Source organism: Podarcis bocagei (assembly GCF_964188305.1).
Source record: "Podarcis bocagei genome assembly, chromosome: 10".
In the NCBI taxonomy this organism is placed as follows: Eukaryota; Metazoa; Chordata; class Lepidosauria; order Squamata; family Lacertidae; genus Podarcis; species Podarcis bocagei.
In genome coordinates this window covers 26,704,072-26,725,309 of record NC_138135.1, presented here as the reverse complement: position 1 = coordinate 26,725,309, position 21,238 = coordinate 26,704,072, and the positions used below count along the sequence as shown (strand labels likewise).

The following is a 21,238-nucleotide window of genomic DNA, read 5'->3' as shown; positions in this document are numbered from 1 at the left end:
CGCTCCGCAGGCGAAGGGCGGGTCGAGGAGCGGCAAGTCGGGAATCGCTTCCGGTGCGAGGGGTCGCGAGGGGTTCCCTGCCTGAGAGTCCGCTTCTCTCCCCAGTGAGGTCCCTCTTGGCGCCTGCCAGTGGCCGCTTGAGGATGGATGAGGACGGGCTGCCCCTCGTAGGCTCCGGCATCGACCTGACCAAGGTACAGGCGGCGCCAGGTTGCTGGCGTTGCTCCCTGAGGCCGGCGCCAGGTCCCCAGGGAGCGAAGGAGGCAGCTTCCCTCTGTAGGATTCTCCCCACCCCCCACCCCGTCATCTCTTAAAAAGAGAAGCTGACAAGCTCTGTGAATCGGGGCTGTTGCTTTTGCCCTTGTAGGGCTCCTCCTGGACCTCTGGCAGGCAGAAGTTCGCCAGGAGAAGCTGCGCTCCTTCGCCTGTGGTGTCGTGTTTTTATTAAAGATGCAGAAACTATGCGGGTGGGGAGGTGGGAGCGCGGGTAGGGCAACCTCCAAGGAAGCACAAGTCTATGGAGGCTGAGGGTTAGAGAAGAGGGCGGTTGCGAGGAACTGGGGGGCGGAGGGTGTCCTCACGGGAGTCAAAAGTGGCTTAGCTTCCTCTGCCATTCGTCTCCTCTGGGAACCAGTTGAGTGAAAAAACAATCCACTCTGGGCCTCCTTCGTGGAAGTTACAAGAGGCTTGCATAGCAAACATATATTCTGTGCCCTTATATGCCAGTTTGTTAACGGGTAGTAGCAACCACTGGTCATCTGACCCACCCTGAGTAGCCAAGTCTTGAAGGTTTCCAAAACATCTTGAACAAAGAGCATTTTTTAGTCCTTGATCATCAAGCATCCCTCTGAATTGGTTGTTTGCTCTTCCATTCCCTACTTTCCTTCATCCATAAGATTGCCTTTTTAAACCATGTCCCTTTTTTCATTTTTAACTCATTTGACCAGGCCTTTCTGCACCCTTTCTGGCTCTGATTCACTCTTGAGTGCAATTGTTCTGGAGCAGGCTTGATAACCCATGTAGCATATTGGAACATGCTCAGTCCCAATTCCCCTGGGGAAACTTAAATAGCTACACTGCAGTACTGATTTGGAAAATAAGGCAAAACAAATTAATGGGTCTGGAAGGTTGCAGGAGCAGCATGAGCTGAATTTCTCAATGTGTGCTTGCAACTCATCCAACCCTAATGTAATGCAAGTTTGATTCCATAAATCATTGACTTCCAAGCTGTGTTCTGAAAAATCCAAAGTGTGTTGTTGGACCAGGACCAAGACCAAGACCAAGGAGACCCAGCTTAAAATCCCCACCAGCCATTAAGTTCCTTGGGTGATCTTGAGCCACTCACTCTCTCTCAATCTAAACATCATCACAGTGTTGTTCTGAGGATGAAATGGGTGGTGGTGGTGGTTGCATGCTATTCCGCATGCTAAAATGTAATAAACCCTTGCCTCAGATACTACATGAAACCAATAATGGCAGATAAAGTTCCCTGGCAGACAGTTTGTCAGATCTGCCAATCTTCTTTTGCAGTATGCCAGTGCTCTGCATGAACCTGTTGTATTCCCCTAGAACAGGTCTTGCATTCTACTACAGCAGACACCCCGGTAGCACTTCCTTGGCAGATGACAAACCAGTGGTTCTTTGAAAGCAGGAAGTTTCAAAATCACAAGAGAGTAAACTTAGTGAAATATAATCCAATGACAGTAGCAAGCAGGTGCTGCAGGTAAAATGGGGAGAACTCTGCAACACTCCATAAGAAAATCCACTGTGAGATTTCTGCTGTGGCAACACATTGCACTTTGATCATGTATGCAGGATCCAGTAGTCCCTAGGATGACATTTTTCCATGCCAGACACCATACTGGAAGATGCATGATACTTAAAAAAAAGAACTGCCACACTTACTGGAAAGATAAATTCCTTTCTGACTTTCATAGATAACTCCTGAAGCATCTAATTTAACATATCTCCATGAGCTGTCACTGAAATATTTCATCATAAATGGCTGTTGTAAAAATTTTATTGGTTGATTCATAGATAAAGCCATGACTTGGTGGCTGTTGTGGATTTGCAGTAGGATAACGATGATGATGGAAGTGTTTTTAGGCTAGCCCATTCCCTCACAAATGACTATAAAAATAAGTTTACCGGAGAAACTGTTTAATATACTTCCAAAATCCATCCACTACCTTTTTCAGAACGCGAGACTTGCAGCCCCTGCATATTCATACTTACTCAAAAGTAAGTCCCACTGAATTTGATGGTATTGGCTCAGAAATAGCAGTGCAACCTTAATCTGTTCTGTTTTACATTTGTGGTCAGTCCCATTCTTGTAGATCAGTGTTAAGGAGCCTGTGGCCCTCCATATGTTATTGGACTCGTGTTCCCATCATCCATGACAGCTGGTTATGATTGGTGAGGCTGATGGGAACTGAAGTCTCAACAACATCTGGAGGTTTTCCATCCCTGTTATAGAACTACCACGTTTACATATTTGAATCTGTGACTCAGATGGAAAACCATATGCCCATCCAGTTTGCATACGTTCCAAAACTGGGAAGAACTGCAAGCATAATAGAGCACAGGAGCACAGGATTACACTTTTATGTGACTTGCATAACTTGAAGCATTGATCTGAAAATAATAAATTGGATTTCAGCATATCCATAGCAAAAGTGCAGCAGATATGTGTATTCAAACACTGGATAGTGGTGTTGGGAGCAACTTTGCTCAGTTTTATCATCATATAGGTTTTGGGTGTACAGAATGAGCCTTGCTATTGTTGTATTTGTGCTTTGTGCAATGCAGGTTCCTGCCATCCAGCAGAAGAGAACAGTGGCATTTCTAAACCAGTTTGTGGTTCACACAGTTCAGTTCCTTAACCGATTTTCCACTGTTTGTGAAGAGGTAAGTAAGTATACACTGTACTACCTTGGGGAAGGGGGTGGGTGCATGTTGCAGACAGGATTTGCATTGTTGGCTAATAGTCTGTGTGGTGTACAAGCCCATTCCCTCTGACGAATTTTGTAAAACATGGTTAAAATACAGGGTTCATTACTGCTAATAATAATAATAATAATAATTTATTATTTGTACCCCGCCCATCTGGCTGGGTTTCCCCAGCCACTCTGGGCGGCTTCCATAGAAACAAAAAATACAGTAAAATATCACAGATTAAAAGCTTCCCTGAACAGGGCTGCCTTAAGATGTCTTCTAAATGTCAGGTAGTTATTCATCGCTTTGACATCTGATGGGAGGGCGTTCCACAGGACGGGCGCCACTACCGAGAAGGCCCTCTGCCTGGTTCCTTGTAGCTTTGCTTCTCGCAATGAGGGAACCGCCAGAAGGCCCTTGGCGCTGGACCTCAGCGTCCGGGCAGAACGATGGGGGTGGAGACGCTCCTTCAGGTATACTGGGCCAAGGCCGTTTAGGGCTTTAAAGGTCAACACCAGCACTTTGAATTGTGCTCGGAAACGTACAGGGAGCCAATGTAGGTCTTTCAAGACCGGTGTTATGTGGTCTCGGCGGCCGCCCCCAGTCACCAGTCTAGCTGCCGCATTCTGGATTAATTGTAGTTTCCGGGTCACCTTCAAAGGTAGCCCCACGTAGAGCGCATTGCAGTAGTCCAAGCGGGTGTTAACTAGAGCATGCACCACTCTGGCGAGACAGTCCGCGGGCAGGTAGGGTCTCAGCCTGCGTACCAGGTGGAGTTGGTAGACAGCTGCCCTGGATACAGAATTGACCTGCGCCTCCATGGACAGCTGTGAGTCCAAAATGACTCCCAGGCTGCGCACCTGGTCCTTCAGGGGCACAGTTACCCTATTCAGGACCAGGGAGTCCTCCACACCAGCCCGCCCCCTATCCCCCCAAAATAATACTTCTGTCTTGTCAGGATTCAACTTCAATCCATTAGCCGCCATCCATCCTCCAACCGCCTCCAGGCACTCACACAGGACCTTCACCGCCTTCACTGGTTCTGATTTGAAAGAGAGGTAGAGCTGGGTATCATCTGCATACTGATGAACACCCAGTCCAAATCCCCTGATGATCTCTCCCAGCGGCTTCATATAGATGTTAAAAAGCATGGGGGAGAGGGCCCGTGGGTCTGAACACTCATCCCCCCCCACCACTTTCTGAACACGGCCCAGGAGGAAGGAGCGAAACCACTGTATAACAGTGCCCCCAGCTCCCAGCCCCTCTAGACCGTCCAGAAGGATGTTATGGTCGATTGTATCAAAGGCCGCTGAGAGATCCAGCAGAACCAGGAAACAACTCTCACCTTTGTCCCTAGCTCGCCGGAGATCATCAACCAGCGCGACCAAGACTGCTAACTTTCCTAAAGAGATGGTGCTTTGAAAGTTCAGTAACACTTCCTCTTCAAGGAGGAAAGAGACACTGGCTGGAAAGTACATGGGGTCCTTTAGCTTTTTAGGGTCTGACATGGTGCAGTAGATAGCACCAAGCATGGCTATCAGAGGCCCACATTCAAATAAGGAGCATAGGAAGCTGACTCAGGTCAGACGAGCCTTCAAGCCCAGTATTTTCCACTTGGATTGGCAATCTTTCCCATCGCCTGCTACCTGCTTCTTCTAAGCAGAGATGCCATGACATGTTATCTGCCACACAGCTATAGTCTCCTTGTTCTGCTGCGAAGCTCACTGGTAGGTCTTAAATCTCTAAATCATTCTGGGTTGTTGTGGTTTTTGTTTGTGTCTGTGTGCTTGTTTTTTGTTTGTTTAATACAAAGTATCCCAGACAGTTCATAATGTCATAAAATTTAAAACAGTACATAATTATTCATGTTTTATAGATATTTATGGATTGATTTTATTGTATTGCATATGCTGTAAGCTACCTTGATATATTTCCCAAAAGTGCAGATTATGTACTTCAAATAAATACAGTGGTGCCCCGCAAGACGAATGCCTCGCAAGACGGAAAACTCGCTAGACGAAAGAGTTTTCCGTTTTGGAGGTGCTTCGCAAAACGAATCTCCTATGGGCTTGCTTCGCAAGACAAAAATGTCTTGCGAGTTCCTGCGGTTCCCCCCCTTTTTCTAAGCCGCTAAGCCGCTTATCAGCTGATCTGATAAGACGCTAAAAGCCGCTAATAGCGCTAATCCGCTAATCCATCAATGGGCTTGCTTCACAAGACGAAAAAACCGCTAGACGAAGAGAATCACAGAACGGATTCTTTTCGTCTTGCGAGGCACCACTGTAAATAAATATCATAAAAACACCAACAATCAGATAAATAATTAAAAAGGGACCTCTGGAGAAAGGCTCAGACAAGGTGGATTTCCCTTTTCAGGGCATTGCATTGCCCAGGCACCACTCTAGAAAAGACTTACCCCTTGTGGCTATCTGGCGTTCTTCATATGGCTGGGCCTCCCCATGAACAAACCACGATGGCTATGTAGAACCTCCACCATTGGAGACTATGCCTCTCAAGGCCAGTTGCTGGGAATCCCAAGTGGGGAGAGTGCTCAGTTGTGCTCATGTCCTGCTTGCAAGCTTCCCATATCCATTTGGCTTGCCACTGCGAGAAAAAGATGCTGGACTGCACAGGCCCTTAATCTTCTCCAGCAGGCTCTTCGTGTGTTCAAAGGTCAGACAGATTCGGAGGTAGAGGTGATTCTTCAGATCCTCTTTGTCACAGCTTGGTGCCCTCCGAGATGTTTTGGACTGCAACTCCTTTCATCCCTGACTGGTGGTCATGTTGTCTGGGGCCAATAGGAGTTTGAATCCAACAACATCTGGAGGGTACCCTGTTGGGGAAGGCTACTTTAGATCCTAGGGTCCCTGGATCTATCCACCTACTAGGGCAATTGTGATGATAAGAGAAGAAGGCTACTTTAGATCCTAGGGTCCCTGGATCTATCCACCTACTAGGGCAATTGTGATGATAAGAGAAGAAGGCTACTTTAGATCCTAGGGTCCCTGGATCTATCCACCTACTAGGGCAATTGTGATGATAAGAGAAGAAGGCTACTTTAGATCCTAGGGTCCCTGGATCTATCCACCTACTAGGGCAATTGTGATGATAAGAGAAGAAGGCTACTTTAGATCCTAGGGTCCCTGGATCTATCCACCTACTAGGGCAATTGTGATGATAAGAGAAGAAGGCTACTTTAGATCCTAGGGTCCCTGGATCTATCCACCTACTAGGGCAATTGTGATGATAAGAGAAGAAGGCTACTTTAGATCCTAGGGTCCCTGGATCTATCCACCTACTAGGGCAATTGTGATGATAAGAGAAGAAGGCTACTTTAGATCCTAGGGTCCCTGGATCTATCCACCTACTAGGGCAATTGTGATGATAAGAGAAGAAGGCTACTTTAGATCCTAGGGTCCCTGGATCTATCCACCTACTAGGGCAATTGTGATGATAAGAGAAGAAGGCTACTTTAGATCCTAGGGTCCCTGGATCTATCCACCTACTAGGGCAATTGTGATGATAAGAGAAGAAGGCTACTTTAGATCCTAGGGTCCCTGGATCTATCCACCTACCAGGGCAATTGTGATAAGAGAAGAAGGCTACTTTAGATCCTAGGGTCCCTGGATCTATCCACCTACTAGGGCAATTGTGATGATAAGAGAAGAAGGCTACTTTAGATCCTAGGGTCCCTGGATCTATCCACCTACTAGGGCAATTGTGATGATAAGAGAAGAATAGGAAAGTGTTCCGTACACTGATAAATGCCATAAGAATCCTGTTGTATAGAAATCAGCTTCCAGTGTTCCATCCTACTCAATGCACATCAACAAGAAATGGAACTTGTGGTGGGGCTTTGCAGATAGCAGCAAAATTCATTGTCAGTAATTGGGGTCCCAGGGGGTATCTAGGGCCCCCAGCCAGGTTTAGTCTTTCCCATTGCTTTATCTTCCATAAGTCTGTTTGCTATTCACCCATGTTGGGTAAAGTGAAGCAATGTCATTGATGACACTGTAGGGTTTGAAGGTAAACCTGCCCTTGGACTGTGTGGTCTTGTCATCACTGATGGTGAAACAGGGAAGGGGCACTATCTGTCTCTGTGCATACTGCACCCTGCAGAAGTCCTTTCAATATGCAAGCCCTCCTTCATGCACCATTATTTATTTGTATTTTGACAAAATATTTCCAGACTGGCCTTTGCAAGCAATCAGTATTGATTGGCGCCAATAGGCTTTGCAGACTTACTTGCATTGCTACATTTAAATTTTAAGTCCTATCACCTTCCTTCAACTTCATCTTAAAAGGCACCATCATAAGGTTTTCTGATATATAAATGACTTCAGATAAATTGACTTTGAACAGCTAAAAACCAGATGGCTAGTTCTTTTTCTTTCTTTCTTATCCCAAAGTCTTGACAGCCCTAAATGCTTGTGTGTGGTCATTTTTTAAAAATGACATCCATTCCAAAGAACAAAGAGGCATCTATAAAGAAAGAGATGGAGAACAAAAAGGAAAAACAAAACCCCAAGCTCATCAACATCTGTGCTTCTTTGTCTCTATTATGTTGGCTGGTTGGCATATTTCTCAGGGTGTTAAAGATTTTGGCTCTAAGAGGCCAGCAAAAAGTTACTACCGTGCCAGGAGGCAGGGAGAAAAATGCTACAGATCTGCCAGCCAACACACTAGCCAGGGGTACAACACAGGCTGGTTGCATATGGCAGCAATTAGTTCAAGCCGCCATATCAGTTCTTAAAGTTTGGGCTTTTTTGCAAATCAGCTTGCATTTTAAAATAAGTCTTGTATAGCGTTTGGAGCATTGTGTCAGTTCACCTGACCTTTTATCAGATTTATTCCACCACTTCCAAATTGGATTACTATTTACGAGTAGGTCTGAATGCTTTAGTTGGAAGATGGGTTTGTAATACTAATTGCTCAGGTTTCACTTGTTTTGTTGTGGAGGAGGTGGGTTAGGCTATTTTGATTGTGGCATGTCATGGGATTGTAATATAGCATTCCCCATCTAAAGATGAGCAGTAACTTTTGTTTATTAAATTGTTTCACTCTTATTCTACCCTTTTGCAAAAACTATATGGGGAGGTTTGTAGCATTTCCCCCTCCCAGTGGGCAGGTTTATTTAAAGGAGTAATTGTTCTGTTTACAACTTTCACATAGCCTTTCATCCCCAAATCTTTGAAATCAGTAGAGATACACACAGCAATCTATATCCGGTCTGAGTAAAATTCACGTGTTGATTTATAGTCTGGTCCATTTTCTCATTAATCTGCAATTTTTTATCAAAAAAATCTGTACAAAAATTCTTCTATATGCCAGGATTCAGCATTCTCTGACCACCAGTGCAAGGGCTATTATGCTAGTGTAGCAATGAAAATAAAGGGTGGGCAATACTAAGTGCAGTGCAACAATTGTGCTAGCGTGAGCTTGTTGTGCAGCAGTTTGTTCAACAGGAAATATCAGTACTACAGCAGCAATCTGTTGCACAATCAGCAAAGAGAATCACAGTCATTTCCTGTACTTTCTCTTGGTTGAGCCATTCTTCTGGCACAAGTACATCACTAAGCAGTTTTAAATCAATGCGACATTGAAATCCTCTCACAATCTCAATATACACATTTCTGATCCTACTTTACCATAAAATGCGTATTTGTTTAAATATTTTGATACCTTTTGTGGTGAGAACTTTATTGCAAAATTTTGAGAACTGCAAAATCCAAAGGATAATTTCATTGTGATCCACGTATTTGTTCTAGAGGTGTGAATTAGGTTAGTTCACTTTAAAAACTAACCAGTTCTGTATCCTATTGTGCAGCCCTTAACACATGACTCTTCAGGGTGCCCAGTTTTATCTTGTTCCTAGTCAAGGGTTTAAGATTCATTTTACACAATACTATTACGTAATAATTTGAAATAAAGTCTATATGGCAGGCTCGTTCATAGATACTTTATTAATTGTCTGTGCAAAGTAAAAAAATGCTTCCAGGCAGCCAATGACATTTTTTTTTTAAAAAAAAGTTGTCTTTTTTAGGCCACAGGTGACAATCAGCTATTTTGGGGCAGATGGGATGTTAAATGTTTTTGAGAGCTAGCAACTATTTACCAGGCTTCACTGTTGTATATGCACCAACTCTGGTATACAGCCTAATGTTATAATCAGAGGTTGATCTTGAGGTATTTTAGACCACCTGTGTGACAAGGCTTACAGGATCATCGTATAATATGCCACATATTATCCTCCGAAAGACTGAGGCAATAAGTATTTTGGGGGAGGGAGTGGAATGCTAAGTATTCCTGAGCAGGGAGGGCAGAGGAGAGAATTGCCAGTGAGTAAAAGTATGGAGTAATATATTTCACTTCCATCTTTCCCAGAAATTGTCAGCACTTTCCCTCCGTATTCAGCAGATTGAAACTACACTGAACATCTTGGATGCAAAGGTTTGTGCATGATACCTCTCTTCTTGCTAGTTGTAGTCTTGAGCACAAATTAAGGGACTTGCCTGTATAATTCCTAAAGTCCGGTTTTTATCTGAGCTACATTCGTCTTCAGGCAGAACTGAGTATATTTTTTCAGAATGTTGGAATGTAAATGGAAACAGATGGCAAACGGATTTCTGTGATAAGGCAAAGAGGAGGTGAAGTTGTTGGGTGCAAGCAGGGCCCGAGTGATAAGCACTTCACCCCCCTGCTGGCCAGAATTTTGTGACATGTTGGTTTGTCTTAATTAAGGTATTGCCTATTAGTGGATGTTGAGGCCTTGGTGGAAAATAGCATGTACTGGATGCTGACTAAACAGCTACAAGTTTTATATTCTCAATATTAAAATGTTGTCTACTGTTCTTGGTGTTCCCATCTTCAGTTGTCTTCTATACCTGGGCTAGAAGATGTCAAGTTTGAAGTATCCAGCACCAGTGTCAACAGCGTTACGAATGGCCCTGTCCCACAAGTCTCAATAGATCCACAGTCAACAAATGTATCTCCTCAGCTGGAGGTAAAAGATTGAGCTCTTCCTGACTTGTCCCCCCCCCCCCCCGGTTTCTAGTTAGCCTTTCTAAAGTAAGCAATGACTTTGTTCACATGTGATTTGATTTGCTTCTCACAGACCACAATCTGTAGTCAGGGTTTGTTTTTGGCTTACTGATTGTGGTTTGTTGGATCTGTGGTTTGGACATAATTCATAGCCAGGGATTGTGGTTTGTTTCATCCATGTGCTAGAGAGGAGGAGCAAAACAGTCCCAGTCTGTGTGCTTGTGCTAAACTTAACCATGGTTTACCATGATATGTGAACTGAGTCAATGTCTGCACATGTTTAAAGATTGGCACATAATGTTTTCTCTTTATAGCAGAGCACTGGTCATGAGATGGGGCAACAGAAGACGGAAGGAGCCACAGAAAATATCATCACAGTAGCAAAGGATCCCCGCTATGCAAGATATCTCAAAATGGTTCAAGTGGTAAGACAGTTGCTCATCAGGCTTCATCAGACACCAAATTTGTGTGTATTCTGTATCAAGCAGCCTTCGAAGTTAGCCCTTCTGGCTGTCCACTCTAACTTCTTTTTAACTAATCCTCTAACTTTTGATAAACTCCCTCTTCTGAAAGGGTATGTGATTCTGTTGGAATTGGTGGTGGTGGCTGTTGTCAATCAGTTCAGAACTCTATTTCTCGCCTGATGTAGACCCTACTTACAATTATTTGTTGTATTTATTAATGTCTCTTTATTGTGATCTGAATGTGCGTTTGCTCTTTCAGTGTGATGACAATTCAAATCATCTATAACTAATGGCTTTCCATCTCTGAACTTCCCCATTTAATGTGTTTAGAGACCTCTGCAGCAGTTTCCGTGTTTGATGGCTCTGCGCCAGGCTTGATGGGAACAATATGTGTGAAAAGCCACTCAAGGATCAGTTTTGTTCCTTTTAGTTTGTTTCCACTGATGTCCAGCCAAACCAGTTAAATTGCTCAACATGTGATGGACCTTTGCATCTAGAACATGCTTGCAAATGAGCTCTTTGTAAGCAGGCCCTGGCTTCTTTCCATTCTGATTGAGCCTCCAAGCCAGTTGTCTCATTAGCATTTCCTAACCTCCTGTTGATGAAAGGAATAGGAACAGAAGTCACTTTACTCTGAATTAAACAGTAGTAATAGAAAAGAAAATTATGTGCCCAGAAAATTGCAGGCGAGCAGACTGCTATTCTGCTTGTGTCTTGCTTGTGGGCTTCAAAAAAGCATTTGAGAACAGGATGCAGGGCTAGGCTTCAGTAGGCTCTTCTTCTGTTCTTAATAAAAATTATGTGAAAAGGCAAGACTATGCCATTCACATTTTGTTTCTAGAAATAAGAGACAAAGGTATTCGGAATTTCTATGGATTAACGAAAGCAGGAGCGAATGATTCTCCATGAGAGTCCAAAGCCATTCAGTATTCTTATTCCACAAAGGTGTTTAGTGGGACAAGGGAGAGGCACATGCCCATATTTTCCTTAGCTGGAGCATAACATGGAAATAACTCTTCACACATTTTCCTAAGAGATGCTTTTTAGCCATGGCACCATGCAATTGGTCTTATTTTAACCAGCTATTGGCAAACTTGCCCCCCCCCCCCACCTCCATCTTTGGACCATGCTGTGCAGCCTTCCTGAAATTAAAATGGAACTAATGGCTTGATTTCCTTGCTTGTGCCCAAAGGTTGCTGTTGAGTCAGGCTTCAATACAAAGCGTTCAGATTCAGTATAGTTGTTAGGATATTCCACCAGACCTCTTTTGCTGGCCTGAACATTTTCCTGTGAATTGGGAGTGGCAAACTGGCGTTGTGTGGCTAGATAATTACCAGTGCACTTGGAAAGACTGATGTGGTGGCTGAAAGGAGAGTGTTTGGCTGATGGTTCGCTCTAATGTCCTTTTTTTGGTGATGGGATTTGTGCTGGGGTTGGGTGGGGAAGACAACTTTCTGCCCCCCCTCACACACACACCCTTTTAGAATCTTAACCACATTATTTGAAATCTACCCTTCTTCTGTAGCAAGGCTTCTATATATGCCCCCTCCTCTTAGGTACAGCATATGAATGAGATGTTGGGCTGTTGAGGAGCACAGTAGTTTTATGTATATGTTACAGATGCATCAGGAAGCACAGCTTTACCCAAGTACAGTGGTACCTCGGGTTACATACACTTCAGGTTACATATGCTTCAGGTTACAGACTCCGCTAACCCAGAAATATTACCTCGGGTTAAGAACTTTGCTTCAGGATGAGAACAGAAATCGTGCTCCGGCGGCGCAGCAGCAGCAGCAGGCCCTGTTAGCTAAAGTGGTGTCTCAGGTTAAGAGCAGTTTCAGGTTAAGAACAGACCTCCAGAACGAATTAAGTGCTTAACCCGAGGTACCACTGTAAAGCTACACATGAATTTTGGAGCCACAAAAAAGTGAGGAAAGCAGGCATGTACATGGTTTGTATTTCTTCTTTAGGAACATATAAGAAGTGCTTTATATGAGCTTAGGTTACCTGCATGAAGTAAGAAAAGTGGGCAGAGATTAGTTTTTCTCCCTCTCATAATACTAGAATCCATGGCCATCCAGTGAGAAGCTGAATGCTGGAAGATTCAGGACAGACAAAAGAAAGGATGTCTTCAGACAGAAGAGAGTTACGCAGTACAATTTGCTCTCATGGGGTGTAGTGATGGCCACCAACTTGGAATAGTTTTTAAAGTGGATTAGACAAATTCCCGGAGGATAAAGTGATTGTTGGCTACTACCCATGATGGCTGTCTGCTATTTATATTGTTAAAGGTTGCTGGGAATCAGAAAGTGGACGCGTTCTGTCGTGCTTCGTCTCTGCTTCTAGGCTTCTCATAGGCTTCTGGTTGGCCACTGCAAGAACAGGGTGGTGGACTAGCTGGACCTTTGGTGTGATCCAGCAGGGCTCTTACATTATTTTCTGGCCCAGTATTATCTACTTCAGCTGGCTCAGGCTTTTCACTTCATCTGCTGCCTGGTGGTTTGTTGTCTGTTTGTGATACAAAGGACTGGACCTGGGACATTCCACATCCCAACTTGTGAGTTCTGACATTGAGCTAAGGCTCCTCCTCCCTTCCTTTGTGAGATCCAAATGTCTTCTAAGTGAGCTTTCTTAGTTTCATCTTCTGAAGCTACAGGAGGGTTGGGAAAACCAGTGATGTGAGTTACTCACAGTTCAGCTCTTCCTGCTCTTTTTGTAATGTTTGAAACAGTATTCTGTTCAAAGCTGATGATTCTAGTTCTCATGATAGTCACACCAGTGACATCTATGTATCCTCCATGTAGACAGCACTGTCAAGAGGTTGTAGAGGAGCAAGCTTATTGTGGGCTGGCTTGAACAGAAATTTATTTGTGGGAAAGTGGCAAAAAAGTCTAACAAACATGGACCAGCAGAACTTTGTGGCCCCAATCCAAGTTGGTAAGGCGTAGTTAAGCCAATGCACCTGATTCTGTGTTGGAATGTAGCCTTCTAACATAGCTGTGAGATTTAAGGGCAGCTTCTGCCACCCCCGTAGAGCTTATGTTTAGGCTTCTTGTATGCAAGTTAGGAGCTGCAGGTAAGCCACTATGGAGATGAATATATCCTGACCTGGTAGGCTAGGAATTGGGACAACCCAGCTATAAAGATTGAAGCAATATCAGTGATGGCAAAAATCCATGAGAAGCAAATTGCTTCAGTGGGTGTAACGGGTTCAAATGTTTGGTGGAAACATCAGAAAACAAAGAGAATAAAAATTGTAGCAGTAAGCAAGCCAGTTCTGACCCTTAAGACAGATAAGCTTTCTCTTAAATTGCGAGGGAACATTGATTCTCAAGTTAAAGGTGGGTCTGGAAGTAAATGATCTTCCATTTGGGACAACTACTCCACCTGTTTCATAAAACCCTAAGCTGACTGTTTATAGGCCTCCAGGATATGATCTTAAATTCCTCTCGCATTAGTTATGTAATACAGCTTGTGTTTTTTATTTGATTATAAATCATTTTAGTGCCGTATGTATGTTAGATACAGTTTTTTGGCAAGTAAAAAAACCTCTACTGCATCAAAGCATAGGTATGTAGGTGTGGGTCTCATCTTCTCAATTTCTTACTTCATATTTCCCATGACACTTTCTGGGGTTGAATCTTAGGTGATAAACTTTCAATTCTTCTCTCCCCCGCCTCCCCCACCAGTCCAGCAATTATTAAAAGCTCTGAAATGGGAAGAAGATATTGGAGGAGGGGTGTATCTCAGTTGCTTTGCATGCAGAAGGTCACAGGTTCAATTCCTGCTATTTCTGGTAAGGAATGGGAACATCCCCTGCATGAAACCATAGGGAGCTGCTACCAGTCAGTGCCGGCAATACCAGGCTATATACACAAGTGGTTTGGCTCAATATAAAGAAGCTTCTTATGTTCCTATGACACTTGCAAGGTGACGTAAACCGTGGTATGATCTATCCAGCATGCAGTTTGATGGAGACCTCTGAAACAGAGAGCTTTATGTAAGATGGTTCCCCTCTACTACAATCTTGCATAGCTTTTTCAGCTGCAGTTCTTACATGCTATTCTGTTTCCTGGCTAACAGTTGTTTGCTATTTCTTCCATTGGCCTTTTTTCATATTTATAATAATTGTTCCCATTGTAAGATACAAAACGTTCTGGATAACAGAATCCTTAACACGTCCCGCCCCCCTCAAAAAAAAAATCTAGCTTCCATACTTTGGGTTACATTTTCCATATGGCATATGGTAAGTCCCAGTTATAAAAGATCTGTGTGACTCCTGGTAATTACAGTTCTGTAGATCCCCACTATTAAACTGCTGAGTTTAATTGTTTTTATTGGAGATAGCCAGTTTATATAAAGGGGGGGGGAGCCCCAAATACAGATGCACACAGGAAAATATTAATCACCGAATTAGCATCACTTTGCTCTGCCAGCCTTAACCACTCTCTCCACTTTCATGTGTGGCGCTAGCACAGACACGCTTCTCTGAAACACCCGCCATGGCTCCTTTCTCCTTACCTTGGCCAAAGTACATTTGTTCAATGCCAAAACCAACCACGCACTACTGTTCACTTAGAGTTTGAGGTCTCTCACGTCCTTTTCAGACCTCCAGTAGACCTTGGAACTCAGAAATTGGACTCTCTTTTTTTTCGTTTTTGACCTTTTGCATCAATGATGGCAAAGCAACAAGTTCTCTTTGAGCCTCAGTGGCAGGAACACAGGAGCCAATTCTGTTAGAACACCCCTAGCAGAGAGTTTGGACTTTCACAAACTGTTCTCTACGATCCTACAAGAAAATATGAAGGGAAGATGTTTGAGACTTGGGGAAATGGACCACAAGTAGTGGGAGAGCTTGCATTGAAAGGTCATTTTCATATGCATAGTTGTCTAAAACTTACCTTTGTGCTAGCCCACATTTAAATGTTGATCTTGTGATGCCAGATTTGGAGAAGTCTGCTGAGAAGCTTCCTGTTTTATCGAGAAAGTGCTGAGGGGAGCTGCAGGAGAGTAGCATAGTTACAAATTGCAAGATGAATGAAGCTATTTTTCTGAGATTTCACAAAAATAAAAATAGCAGATCCATTGATGGATGGAATTAACTGCTGGCCCAGCAGGTGGGAAGTCGGTCTGGAGGTGTTTAAACAGAAACAACAACAACAACAACAACAACAACAACAACAACAACAACAACAACAACAACAACAACAACAACAATAACCCATCCATTTATACCCCTCTTTGGGTTACCCCAGCCACAAAAGTTTGGTAGCCTAATACCTGTACTTATGACCTAGGTAGAAGATGGGTCACAACCTCTACACCTTCTCCAGCAACATCAGCTAAGCAATTTTATTGGAAAGGACAGTTTCATTATGTGTCCCTTTATAAAAGTGGTTTCCTGTTAGTAGGATTATGATGTGATCTCAACTCTGCATGTTGTGATTTTGGGATCATAATGGCTAATCCCAGTTTCCAGTTGCTGTATGCAAACTGATGAGAAGAACTGCACGGGTAGAGATATATCCCGGGCAAAGAATGGTCACAGATATTCAAAAGGCCCAGGACCTGGTCACTGTACTACACATACTAGTCCTGTTCTTTACATCTCATTTAGCTGGCTACTGGTTAAAGAAGCAGCTGAGAGCAATGTGCAGAGCTTGAACATTGGTCCCGCATCGCTGCATCCATTTCTTTTTCTCCTTCCTCCATCCACATCTTGATTTCTTTGACTCCACTGCCATGATCACCTTTCCTAACTCCAGCCATTTTTACTTGGACTGATGTTTGAGCATAATTTATTTCGTGCCTGGAGTGCATTGCTGACCATCTCTTGCATCTTTTTGTGGGGCAATGGAGAATTCAAGAAAGAGCCCTGCTGGATCAGACAGAATGCCTGTCTCATTCAGCCTTGTACTCCTGCAGTGGGAATGGAAGCACAAGACCCGTAGCATGCTTCCATTCATGGAACTGGCATTCAGAGGCATGCAGCTTCCAACCTTGGAGGTGATATAGCCATTGTGATCAGTCCCAATGTGATTTGTCTAATCCCCATTAAAAGTCATCCAAGGTGATTGCCATCACTGCATCTTGTGGAAGGGATTCCATCGTTTAACTTTGTGTAGTGAAAAGAAATACTTCCTTTTGTTCATCCTGAATCTCCCACCATTCAGTTTCATTGAATGACTAAGTTCTAGTATTATTGGGAGAGGGCATTTTCCATCCACTTGATCTGCACCATGCATAATTTGGTTCACCTTTAAGCCCTCCCCCCAATTTTTCTAAACAAAAAAGCCCAAGATCTTGCCTCGTAGGGGAGCTCCTCCAGCCCCTTGATTGTTTTGGTTGCCCTTTTCTGTACCTTTTTCAGCTTGACAGTGTCCTTTTTTGAGGAGGAAGAAACTCACATGGACATTGCAGACACGTAAGAGATATTCCACAGCAGCAAACATCTCTAGGTGTTTGAAAATGAAAGAAAATGGTATGCTAGCTACAGCCTCTGAAGTAAACCAAAGTTATTCAGAAATGTAATTCGGTTTTTCAACAACTTCTACTCCCAAACTTTCTATAGAGGCAGCCATGGGAAATGTGGCCTTCGATCACCTTCCTGCTGTCAACAAAATCGGTTTCTCAGATCAGAGCTTTTTCCCTTAACATTTTTGTGTTTGCTCTTTATTCATTAAAACGCTGCGATTTTGATGGGACTCCCTTATTCAGTGCTTTTCTAGACTTTTATCGTTCTTTCCCCCCTCCGCAGGGTGTTCCTGTAATGGCAATAAGAAACAAAATGATTTCTGAAGGATTGAACCCGGATCTTCTTGAGTAAGTGACAACTACTTGCATATTATGTGTGGAGAGACAGGACAGAGCTGGCGCTTGCAGTGGGGGATAGAAATGTGTATCTTGGTCATTTAGAAGCTTCAGAAAAAATCTAATATGAAATAAACTTGCAAGGCTGAAAAAGCTAGTACACCCAAAACATCCTGCACAGGAGATTGTTCCATCAGTGCAAGCATTTCTGCTTTTCTGGCGGAACAATCTTCTGAATTCCACCTTAATTCTTTCCCAATCAGGTTTTAGTTAAGGCTATCCCCACTCCCTAAGCAGCAAGATTACCTCCCCCACTGAACACTTTTAATGGCTTGAGGATATTATATTACTTTTTTCTAGACAGTAGCCACAGTTAAGCATGGCTGAGTTTTTTCCACTGTTGGTGATGGAACAGCCTATACATGCAGGTCCACCTCTTTATTGCCAGCATTTTAAAGGAGAATAGATAAAATTTTAGAGATTTGTTTTACTATCAACAGAGAAAAAAAATAACTGGCTCACTTATTTGGGATTGAAACCCAACAGAAGCTTCAGTTCCTTGTCAACAGAAGAGCTACAGGTAGCCTGATCCCAAAATTTAACTGTGCTGCCTATAATAAAAGCGAAGGATGAGGCATACCTATTGATTTTCATAACCCAGGAAAGATTCTCTGGTGCATATGTTCTGGATTCCTAAATCAATGTTCTCAGACATAATGAAACGGTAAAACCCCATCTTAGAACATACCCACAATCTAGAATTCCGACTTCTAAATACATATCCTGACCAGCCCCTACGCTGCCCACACTTCTCCCTGGCTCCCCACATCAGTACGGTTACAGGGGCCACGGCAAGCTCTAACAGGACTCTGTATCCCTTTCACGAACACCAGTAGGGCTAGGACCTGTCCTTGAGAGAGTGTCTTAGACCTTTACAATTGATAGGTCTATTACCATTGCATGTGCAGGTACCCCTACAGGCTGAGAAATGTTGTTCTGCACAATGTACTAATAACTACAGCAACAGTACTTGGCCTTTATGCTGTACTTTTGGAGTGTTCAAAGAGCTTTGCATCAGTCATCTTTAGAGCAACCCTATAAAGTCGGCCAATATTATCACGCCACTGCAACAGAACAGCAGCTGAAAGCTACCTCAGTGAGCTAAACGAGATTTGAATGGGACATCCCTACCTCACTTCCAAGGTTTTCTGGATTTTGCATCCAAAGAGAGATCTCTGAAATTATACCCCCTTCCTATGGGAAACTAGCCTGCTGCAGTACAAACACCACCTGCCTGCCTAGGAACTTGTCAGTCGACTTCATATAGGTAATGATGTAGGCATTGCCTATGAAAGCCCAGAGTAAACCTCTGAGGTCTGTAAGGTTACGAAGCACATTTTGCTGCTGCATAACAACACAACTGCGCTTCTGCAAGTAGCTGCAGCATTGACACTTAACATGTCTTCTAACGTTGCACATGATCATAGAATTATAGAGTTGGGACGGACCCACCGAGGGTCATCTAGTCCAACCCCCTAAGTTGTGGCTTCTTATCTTTCCCTTGCAGGACACCAGATGCTGCAGTGCCTACCTGGGGAGGGGAGGCAAATGCAGAAGACAGTTCTGACAGTGAATCCTCATTTAGTGACTGACAGCGCTGATCCAGGTGCATTTTTCCTTAAGAGCCCTCTTCGCAAGTGCTTGTGTACAAAACTTAAATCTGAAAGATTTCCTGATAGCTTGAGCCATAGAAAGTATTCGTCTTTAAAGGAATTGCTACTTTGCACTGGGGTCTTTGCATCGTCTTCCTCAGAGCTTTGAATGAAGGCCCAGTCTGTCCTGAAGGGACTGACAAGATGTGCTGTTACTTACGACATGATGGCCCTGATCTATTGCTCCAAGGAAGCTCAGGGTAAACGTGGGGCAGGTGGGAGAGTAAGTAGACCATGCAAGCACGGCAGGTGGGAACAGGTGTACTAGCTCTGTCACTTTCACCCTCCACAAGTTCTGCGGATGACCAACTCTAGCAGGGAGCCTCCTGCATTTGTGGATTTGTGTACATTCCCTGTGCCACATAGAACCCTGATCTTCCTACTTCCTACACTGCAAGGAGATGGGTGCCCCTCATTCATGGAGGGGGATCAGGACAGGGGAGGGCAGAGCTAGCGTGCTCATTCTTGCTCTCTCCACTGGCTTTTCTGCTTATTTGTGAGTAAGGCACCCGAGAACAGCTTTGCATTTCTGATGAAGCCAAGGTGTTTCTTTGGACAATACTGATAGCCTTTTAGATTACCTCTTTATGACTGGATTCCACTACCCCTCCCTTCCTGGTAACTATCTATATTCAGAATGCTGCTAATGCTGTTTCCTACACAGCTTTTCTTTTTAATCCTCCAGTGTCGAATGAGAATTGAAAGCACCAATTGCTTGCTGCATTGGGATAAGCACAAATATTCTATTTGTCCCAGTGGTCTAAGACCTCTGGGTACGAAGGGCAGTGACAGAAAGACTGAGGGTGGAAGATGGTGGCTCTTTCCACAAGCATCTCACACAAATCACACGCCATTGCTGCTACACCCCGCCCAAGTTTTTTTCCAGTGGAGATCCTGTATTAGGCACGTGCAAATCTTAAGGTAGCTCAGTCGCAAAATTTTGCGTATTGTATCACTGCCATCATAGTTAGCAAGCGACTTCTGTGGGTTATATCTTGTTTAGAATATCACTCGTAATTATTATAGTGCACTCAAGAAATAAAGGTCCAGGTTATTTAGGAGAGTAGAGCTTTAAATTCTGATGGGTAAGAAAGTTATTTTCTGATAAGGTTTTTTAATGCAATAGCAAAGACTTCCATGGCTTACAATTTTGAAAGATAGACACAACTAGCAAGGAGATTATCTTGTTTTCAAAAGCTTATTCAGGAAAGCAACACTCACAGAAACTGAGACCTACCATTTATTTCAAAGCATGAGTTGCCTTATATTTGATTAAAAAGAAGGGGCAGCCCTGTCTTAAATGAAAAACAGCCTTTTAAGATCAAAATGCAATGCTGCAAAATTACAAGACTGCATAAACTTTCAGAGGTCTTTTTTTGTGCAAGATTGGCTTGCATCGCTGCCTGGTGAATTTCACTAGTGGTGTTAAGGACCACTTCACTTTATGAATTTAGAGCATTTCTTAATACTCAAAAAAGAACGCTAATGCCCTTCCACCCCATATATGCATAGCAGGGATCTGCAGTTGTCCGTGACTTCCCAGTGTGGCGTAGAGAGGTGTAAAGTGGCCCTCAGCTTTTGTCCTTCAACTTTTCTCCCAGCCCACCAGTGTTTTCTCATACTGCCATTCTGAATTTGCTGCACATGTGCTAGCGCCGTTGTGCTTTCAGCAAATGCCAGGATAGCCATTTATACATCAACATCAGATCTGAGTATGAGCCAAGAAATGCCGGGGATGCACACGCCTCTTTGTTAGGAGAGTTCTGGCTGCAGGCGTGAAGCAGAATCTCATGCAATTCTTCTGATTGGAACAAGACATTCCGGGACATTTGTTTTTTCCGAAAATATTTCAGAGTAGATCAAGACATTTTCTTTCAAGCAACAAATCTAAGATGTAACCTTTGTCTAGGTCTTTATTAACCTGGTCTTCAGCAAAATGCAACTAGTATTAACAGTGTCTGCTTTGTCAGCCATAAATAATCAATCAAATACTATTTACCATGCTGCCTAATAACACATATTGTATACTACAACACTCAGAAGTGGATTCTGTATATTTGAAAAACACGCATCTATAATTAAAATTATGTTTTGTAAGCAAATTTTTGATTCTTTGTGCAACGTGTAGATAAAATTGCATGTTTTGATGCAGCCTTATTAATTTTTATTGTCACTAAAGTGCACTGCAAGAATATTTGAAACTATCCTTCCCCAGAAGTCAAGGGAGATAAGAGTCCGAGAAAACAACATTGCTTAGCAGCAGAGAGATTTCTTACA

General features: G+C 43.4%; 1 protein-coding gene across 2 annotated transcripts; it reads left to right on the top strand.

The window, feature by feature from the left end:
- The first annotated feature begins 34 nt into the window (after positions 1–34).
- WASHC3 (WASH complex subunit 3) lies at positions 35–21,063 on the top strand. 2 transcript variants are annotated; one of them, XM_081212290.1, is made up of 7 exons: positions 35–194; positions 2,809–2,907; positions 9,319–9,384; positions 9,806–9,937; positions 10,293–10,400; positions 17,197–17,261; positions 18,817–21,063. In XM_081212290.1, exons 1-7 carry the CDS (start codon positions 144–146, stop codon positions 18,899–18,901), a joined length of 606 nt encoding a protein of 201 aa, XP_081068416.1. In that variant the 5' UTR covers positions 35–143; the 3' UTR covers positions 18,902–21,063. The 2 variants fall into 2 exon arrangements, with proteins under 2 accessions (XP_081068416.1, XP_081068415.1); XM_081212289.1 differs by having other exon boundaries at positions 10,290–10,400.
- Positions 21,064–21,238: the final 175 nt, after the last annotated feature.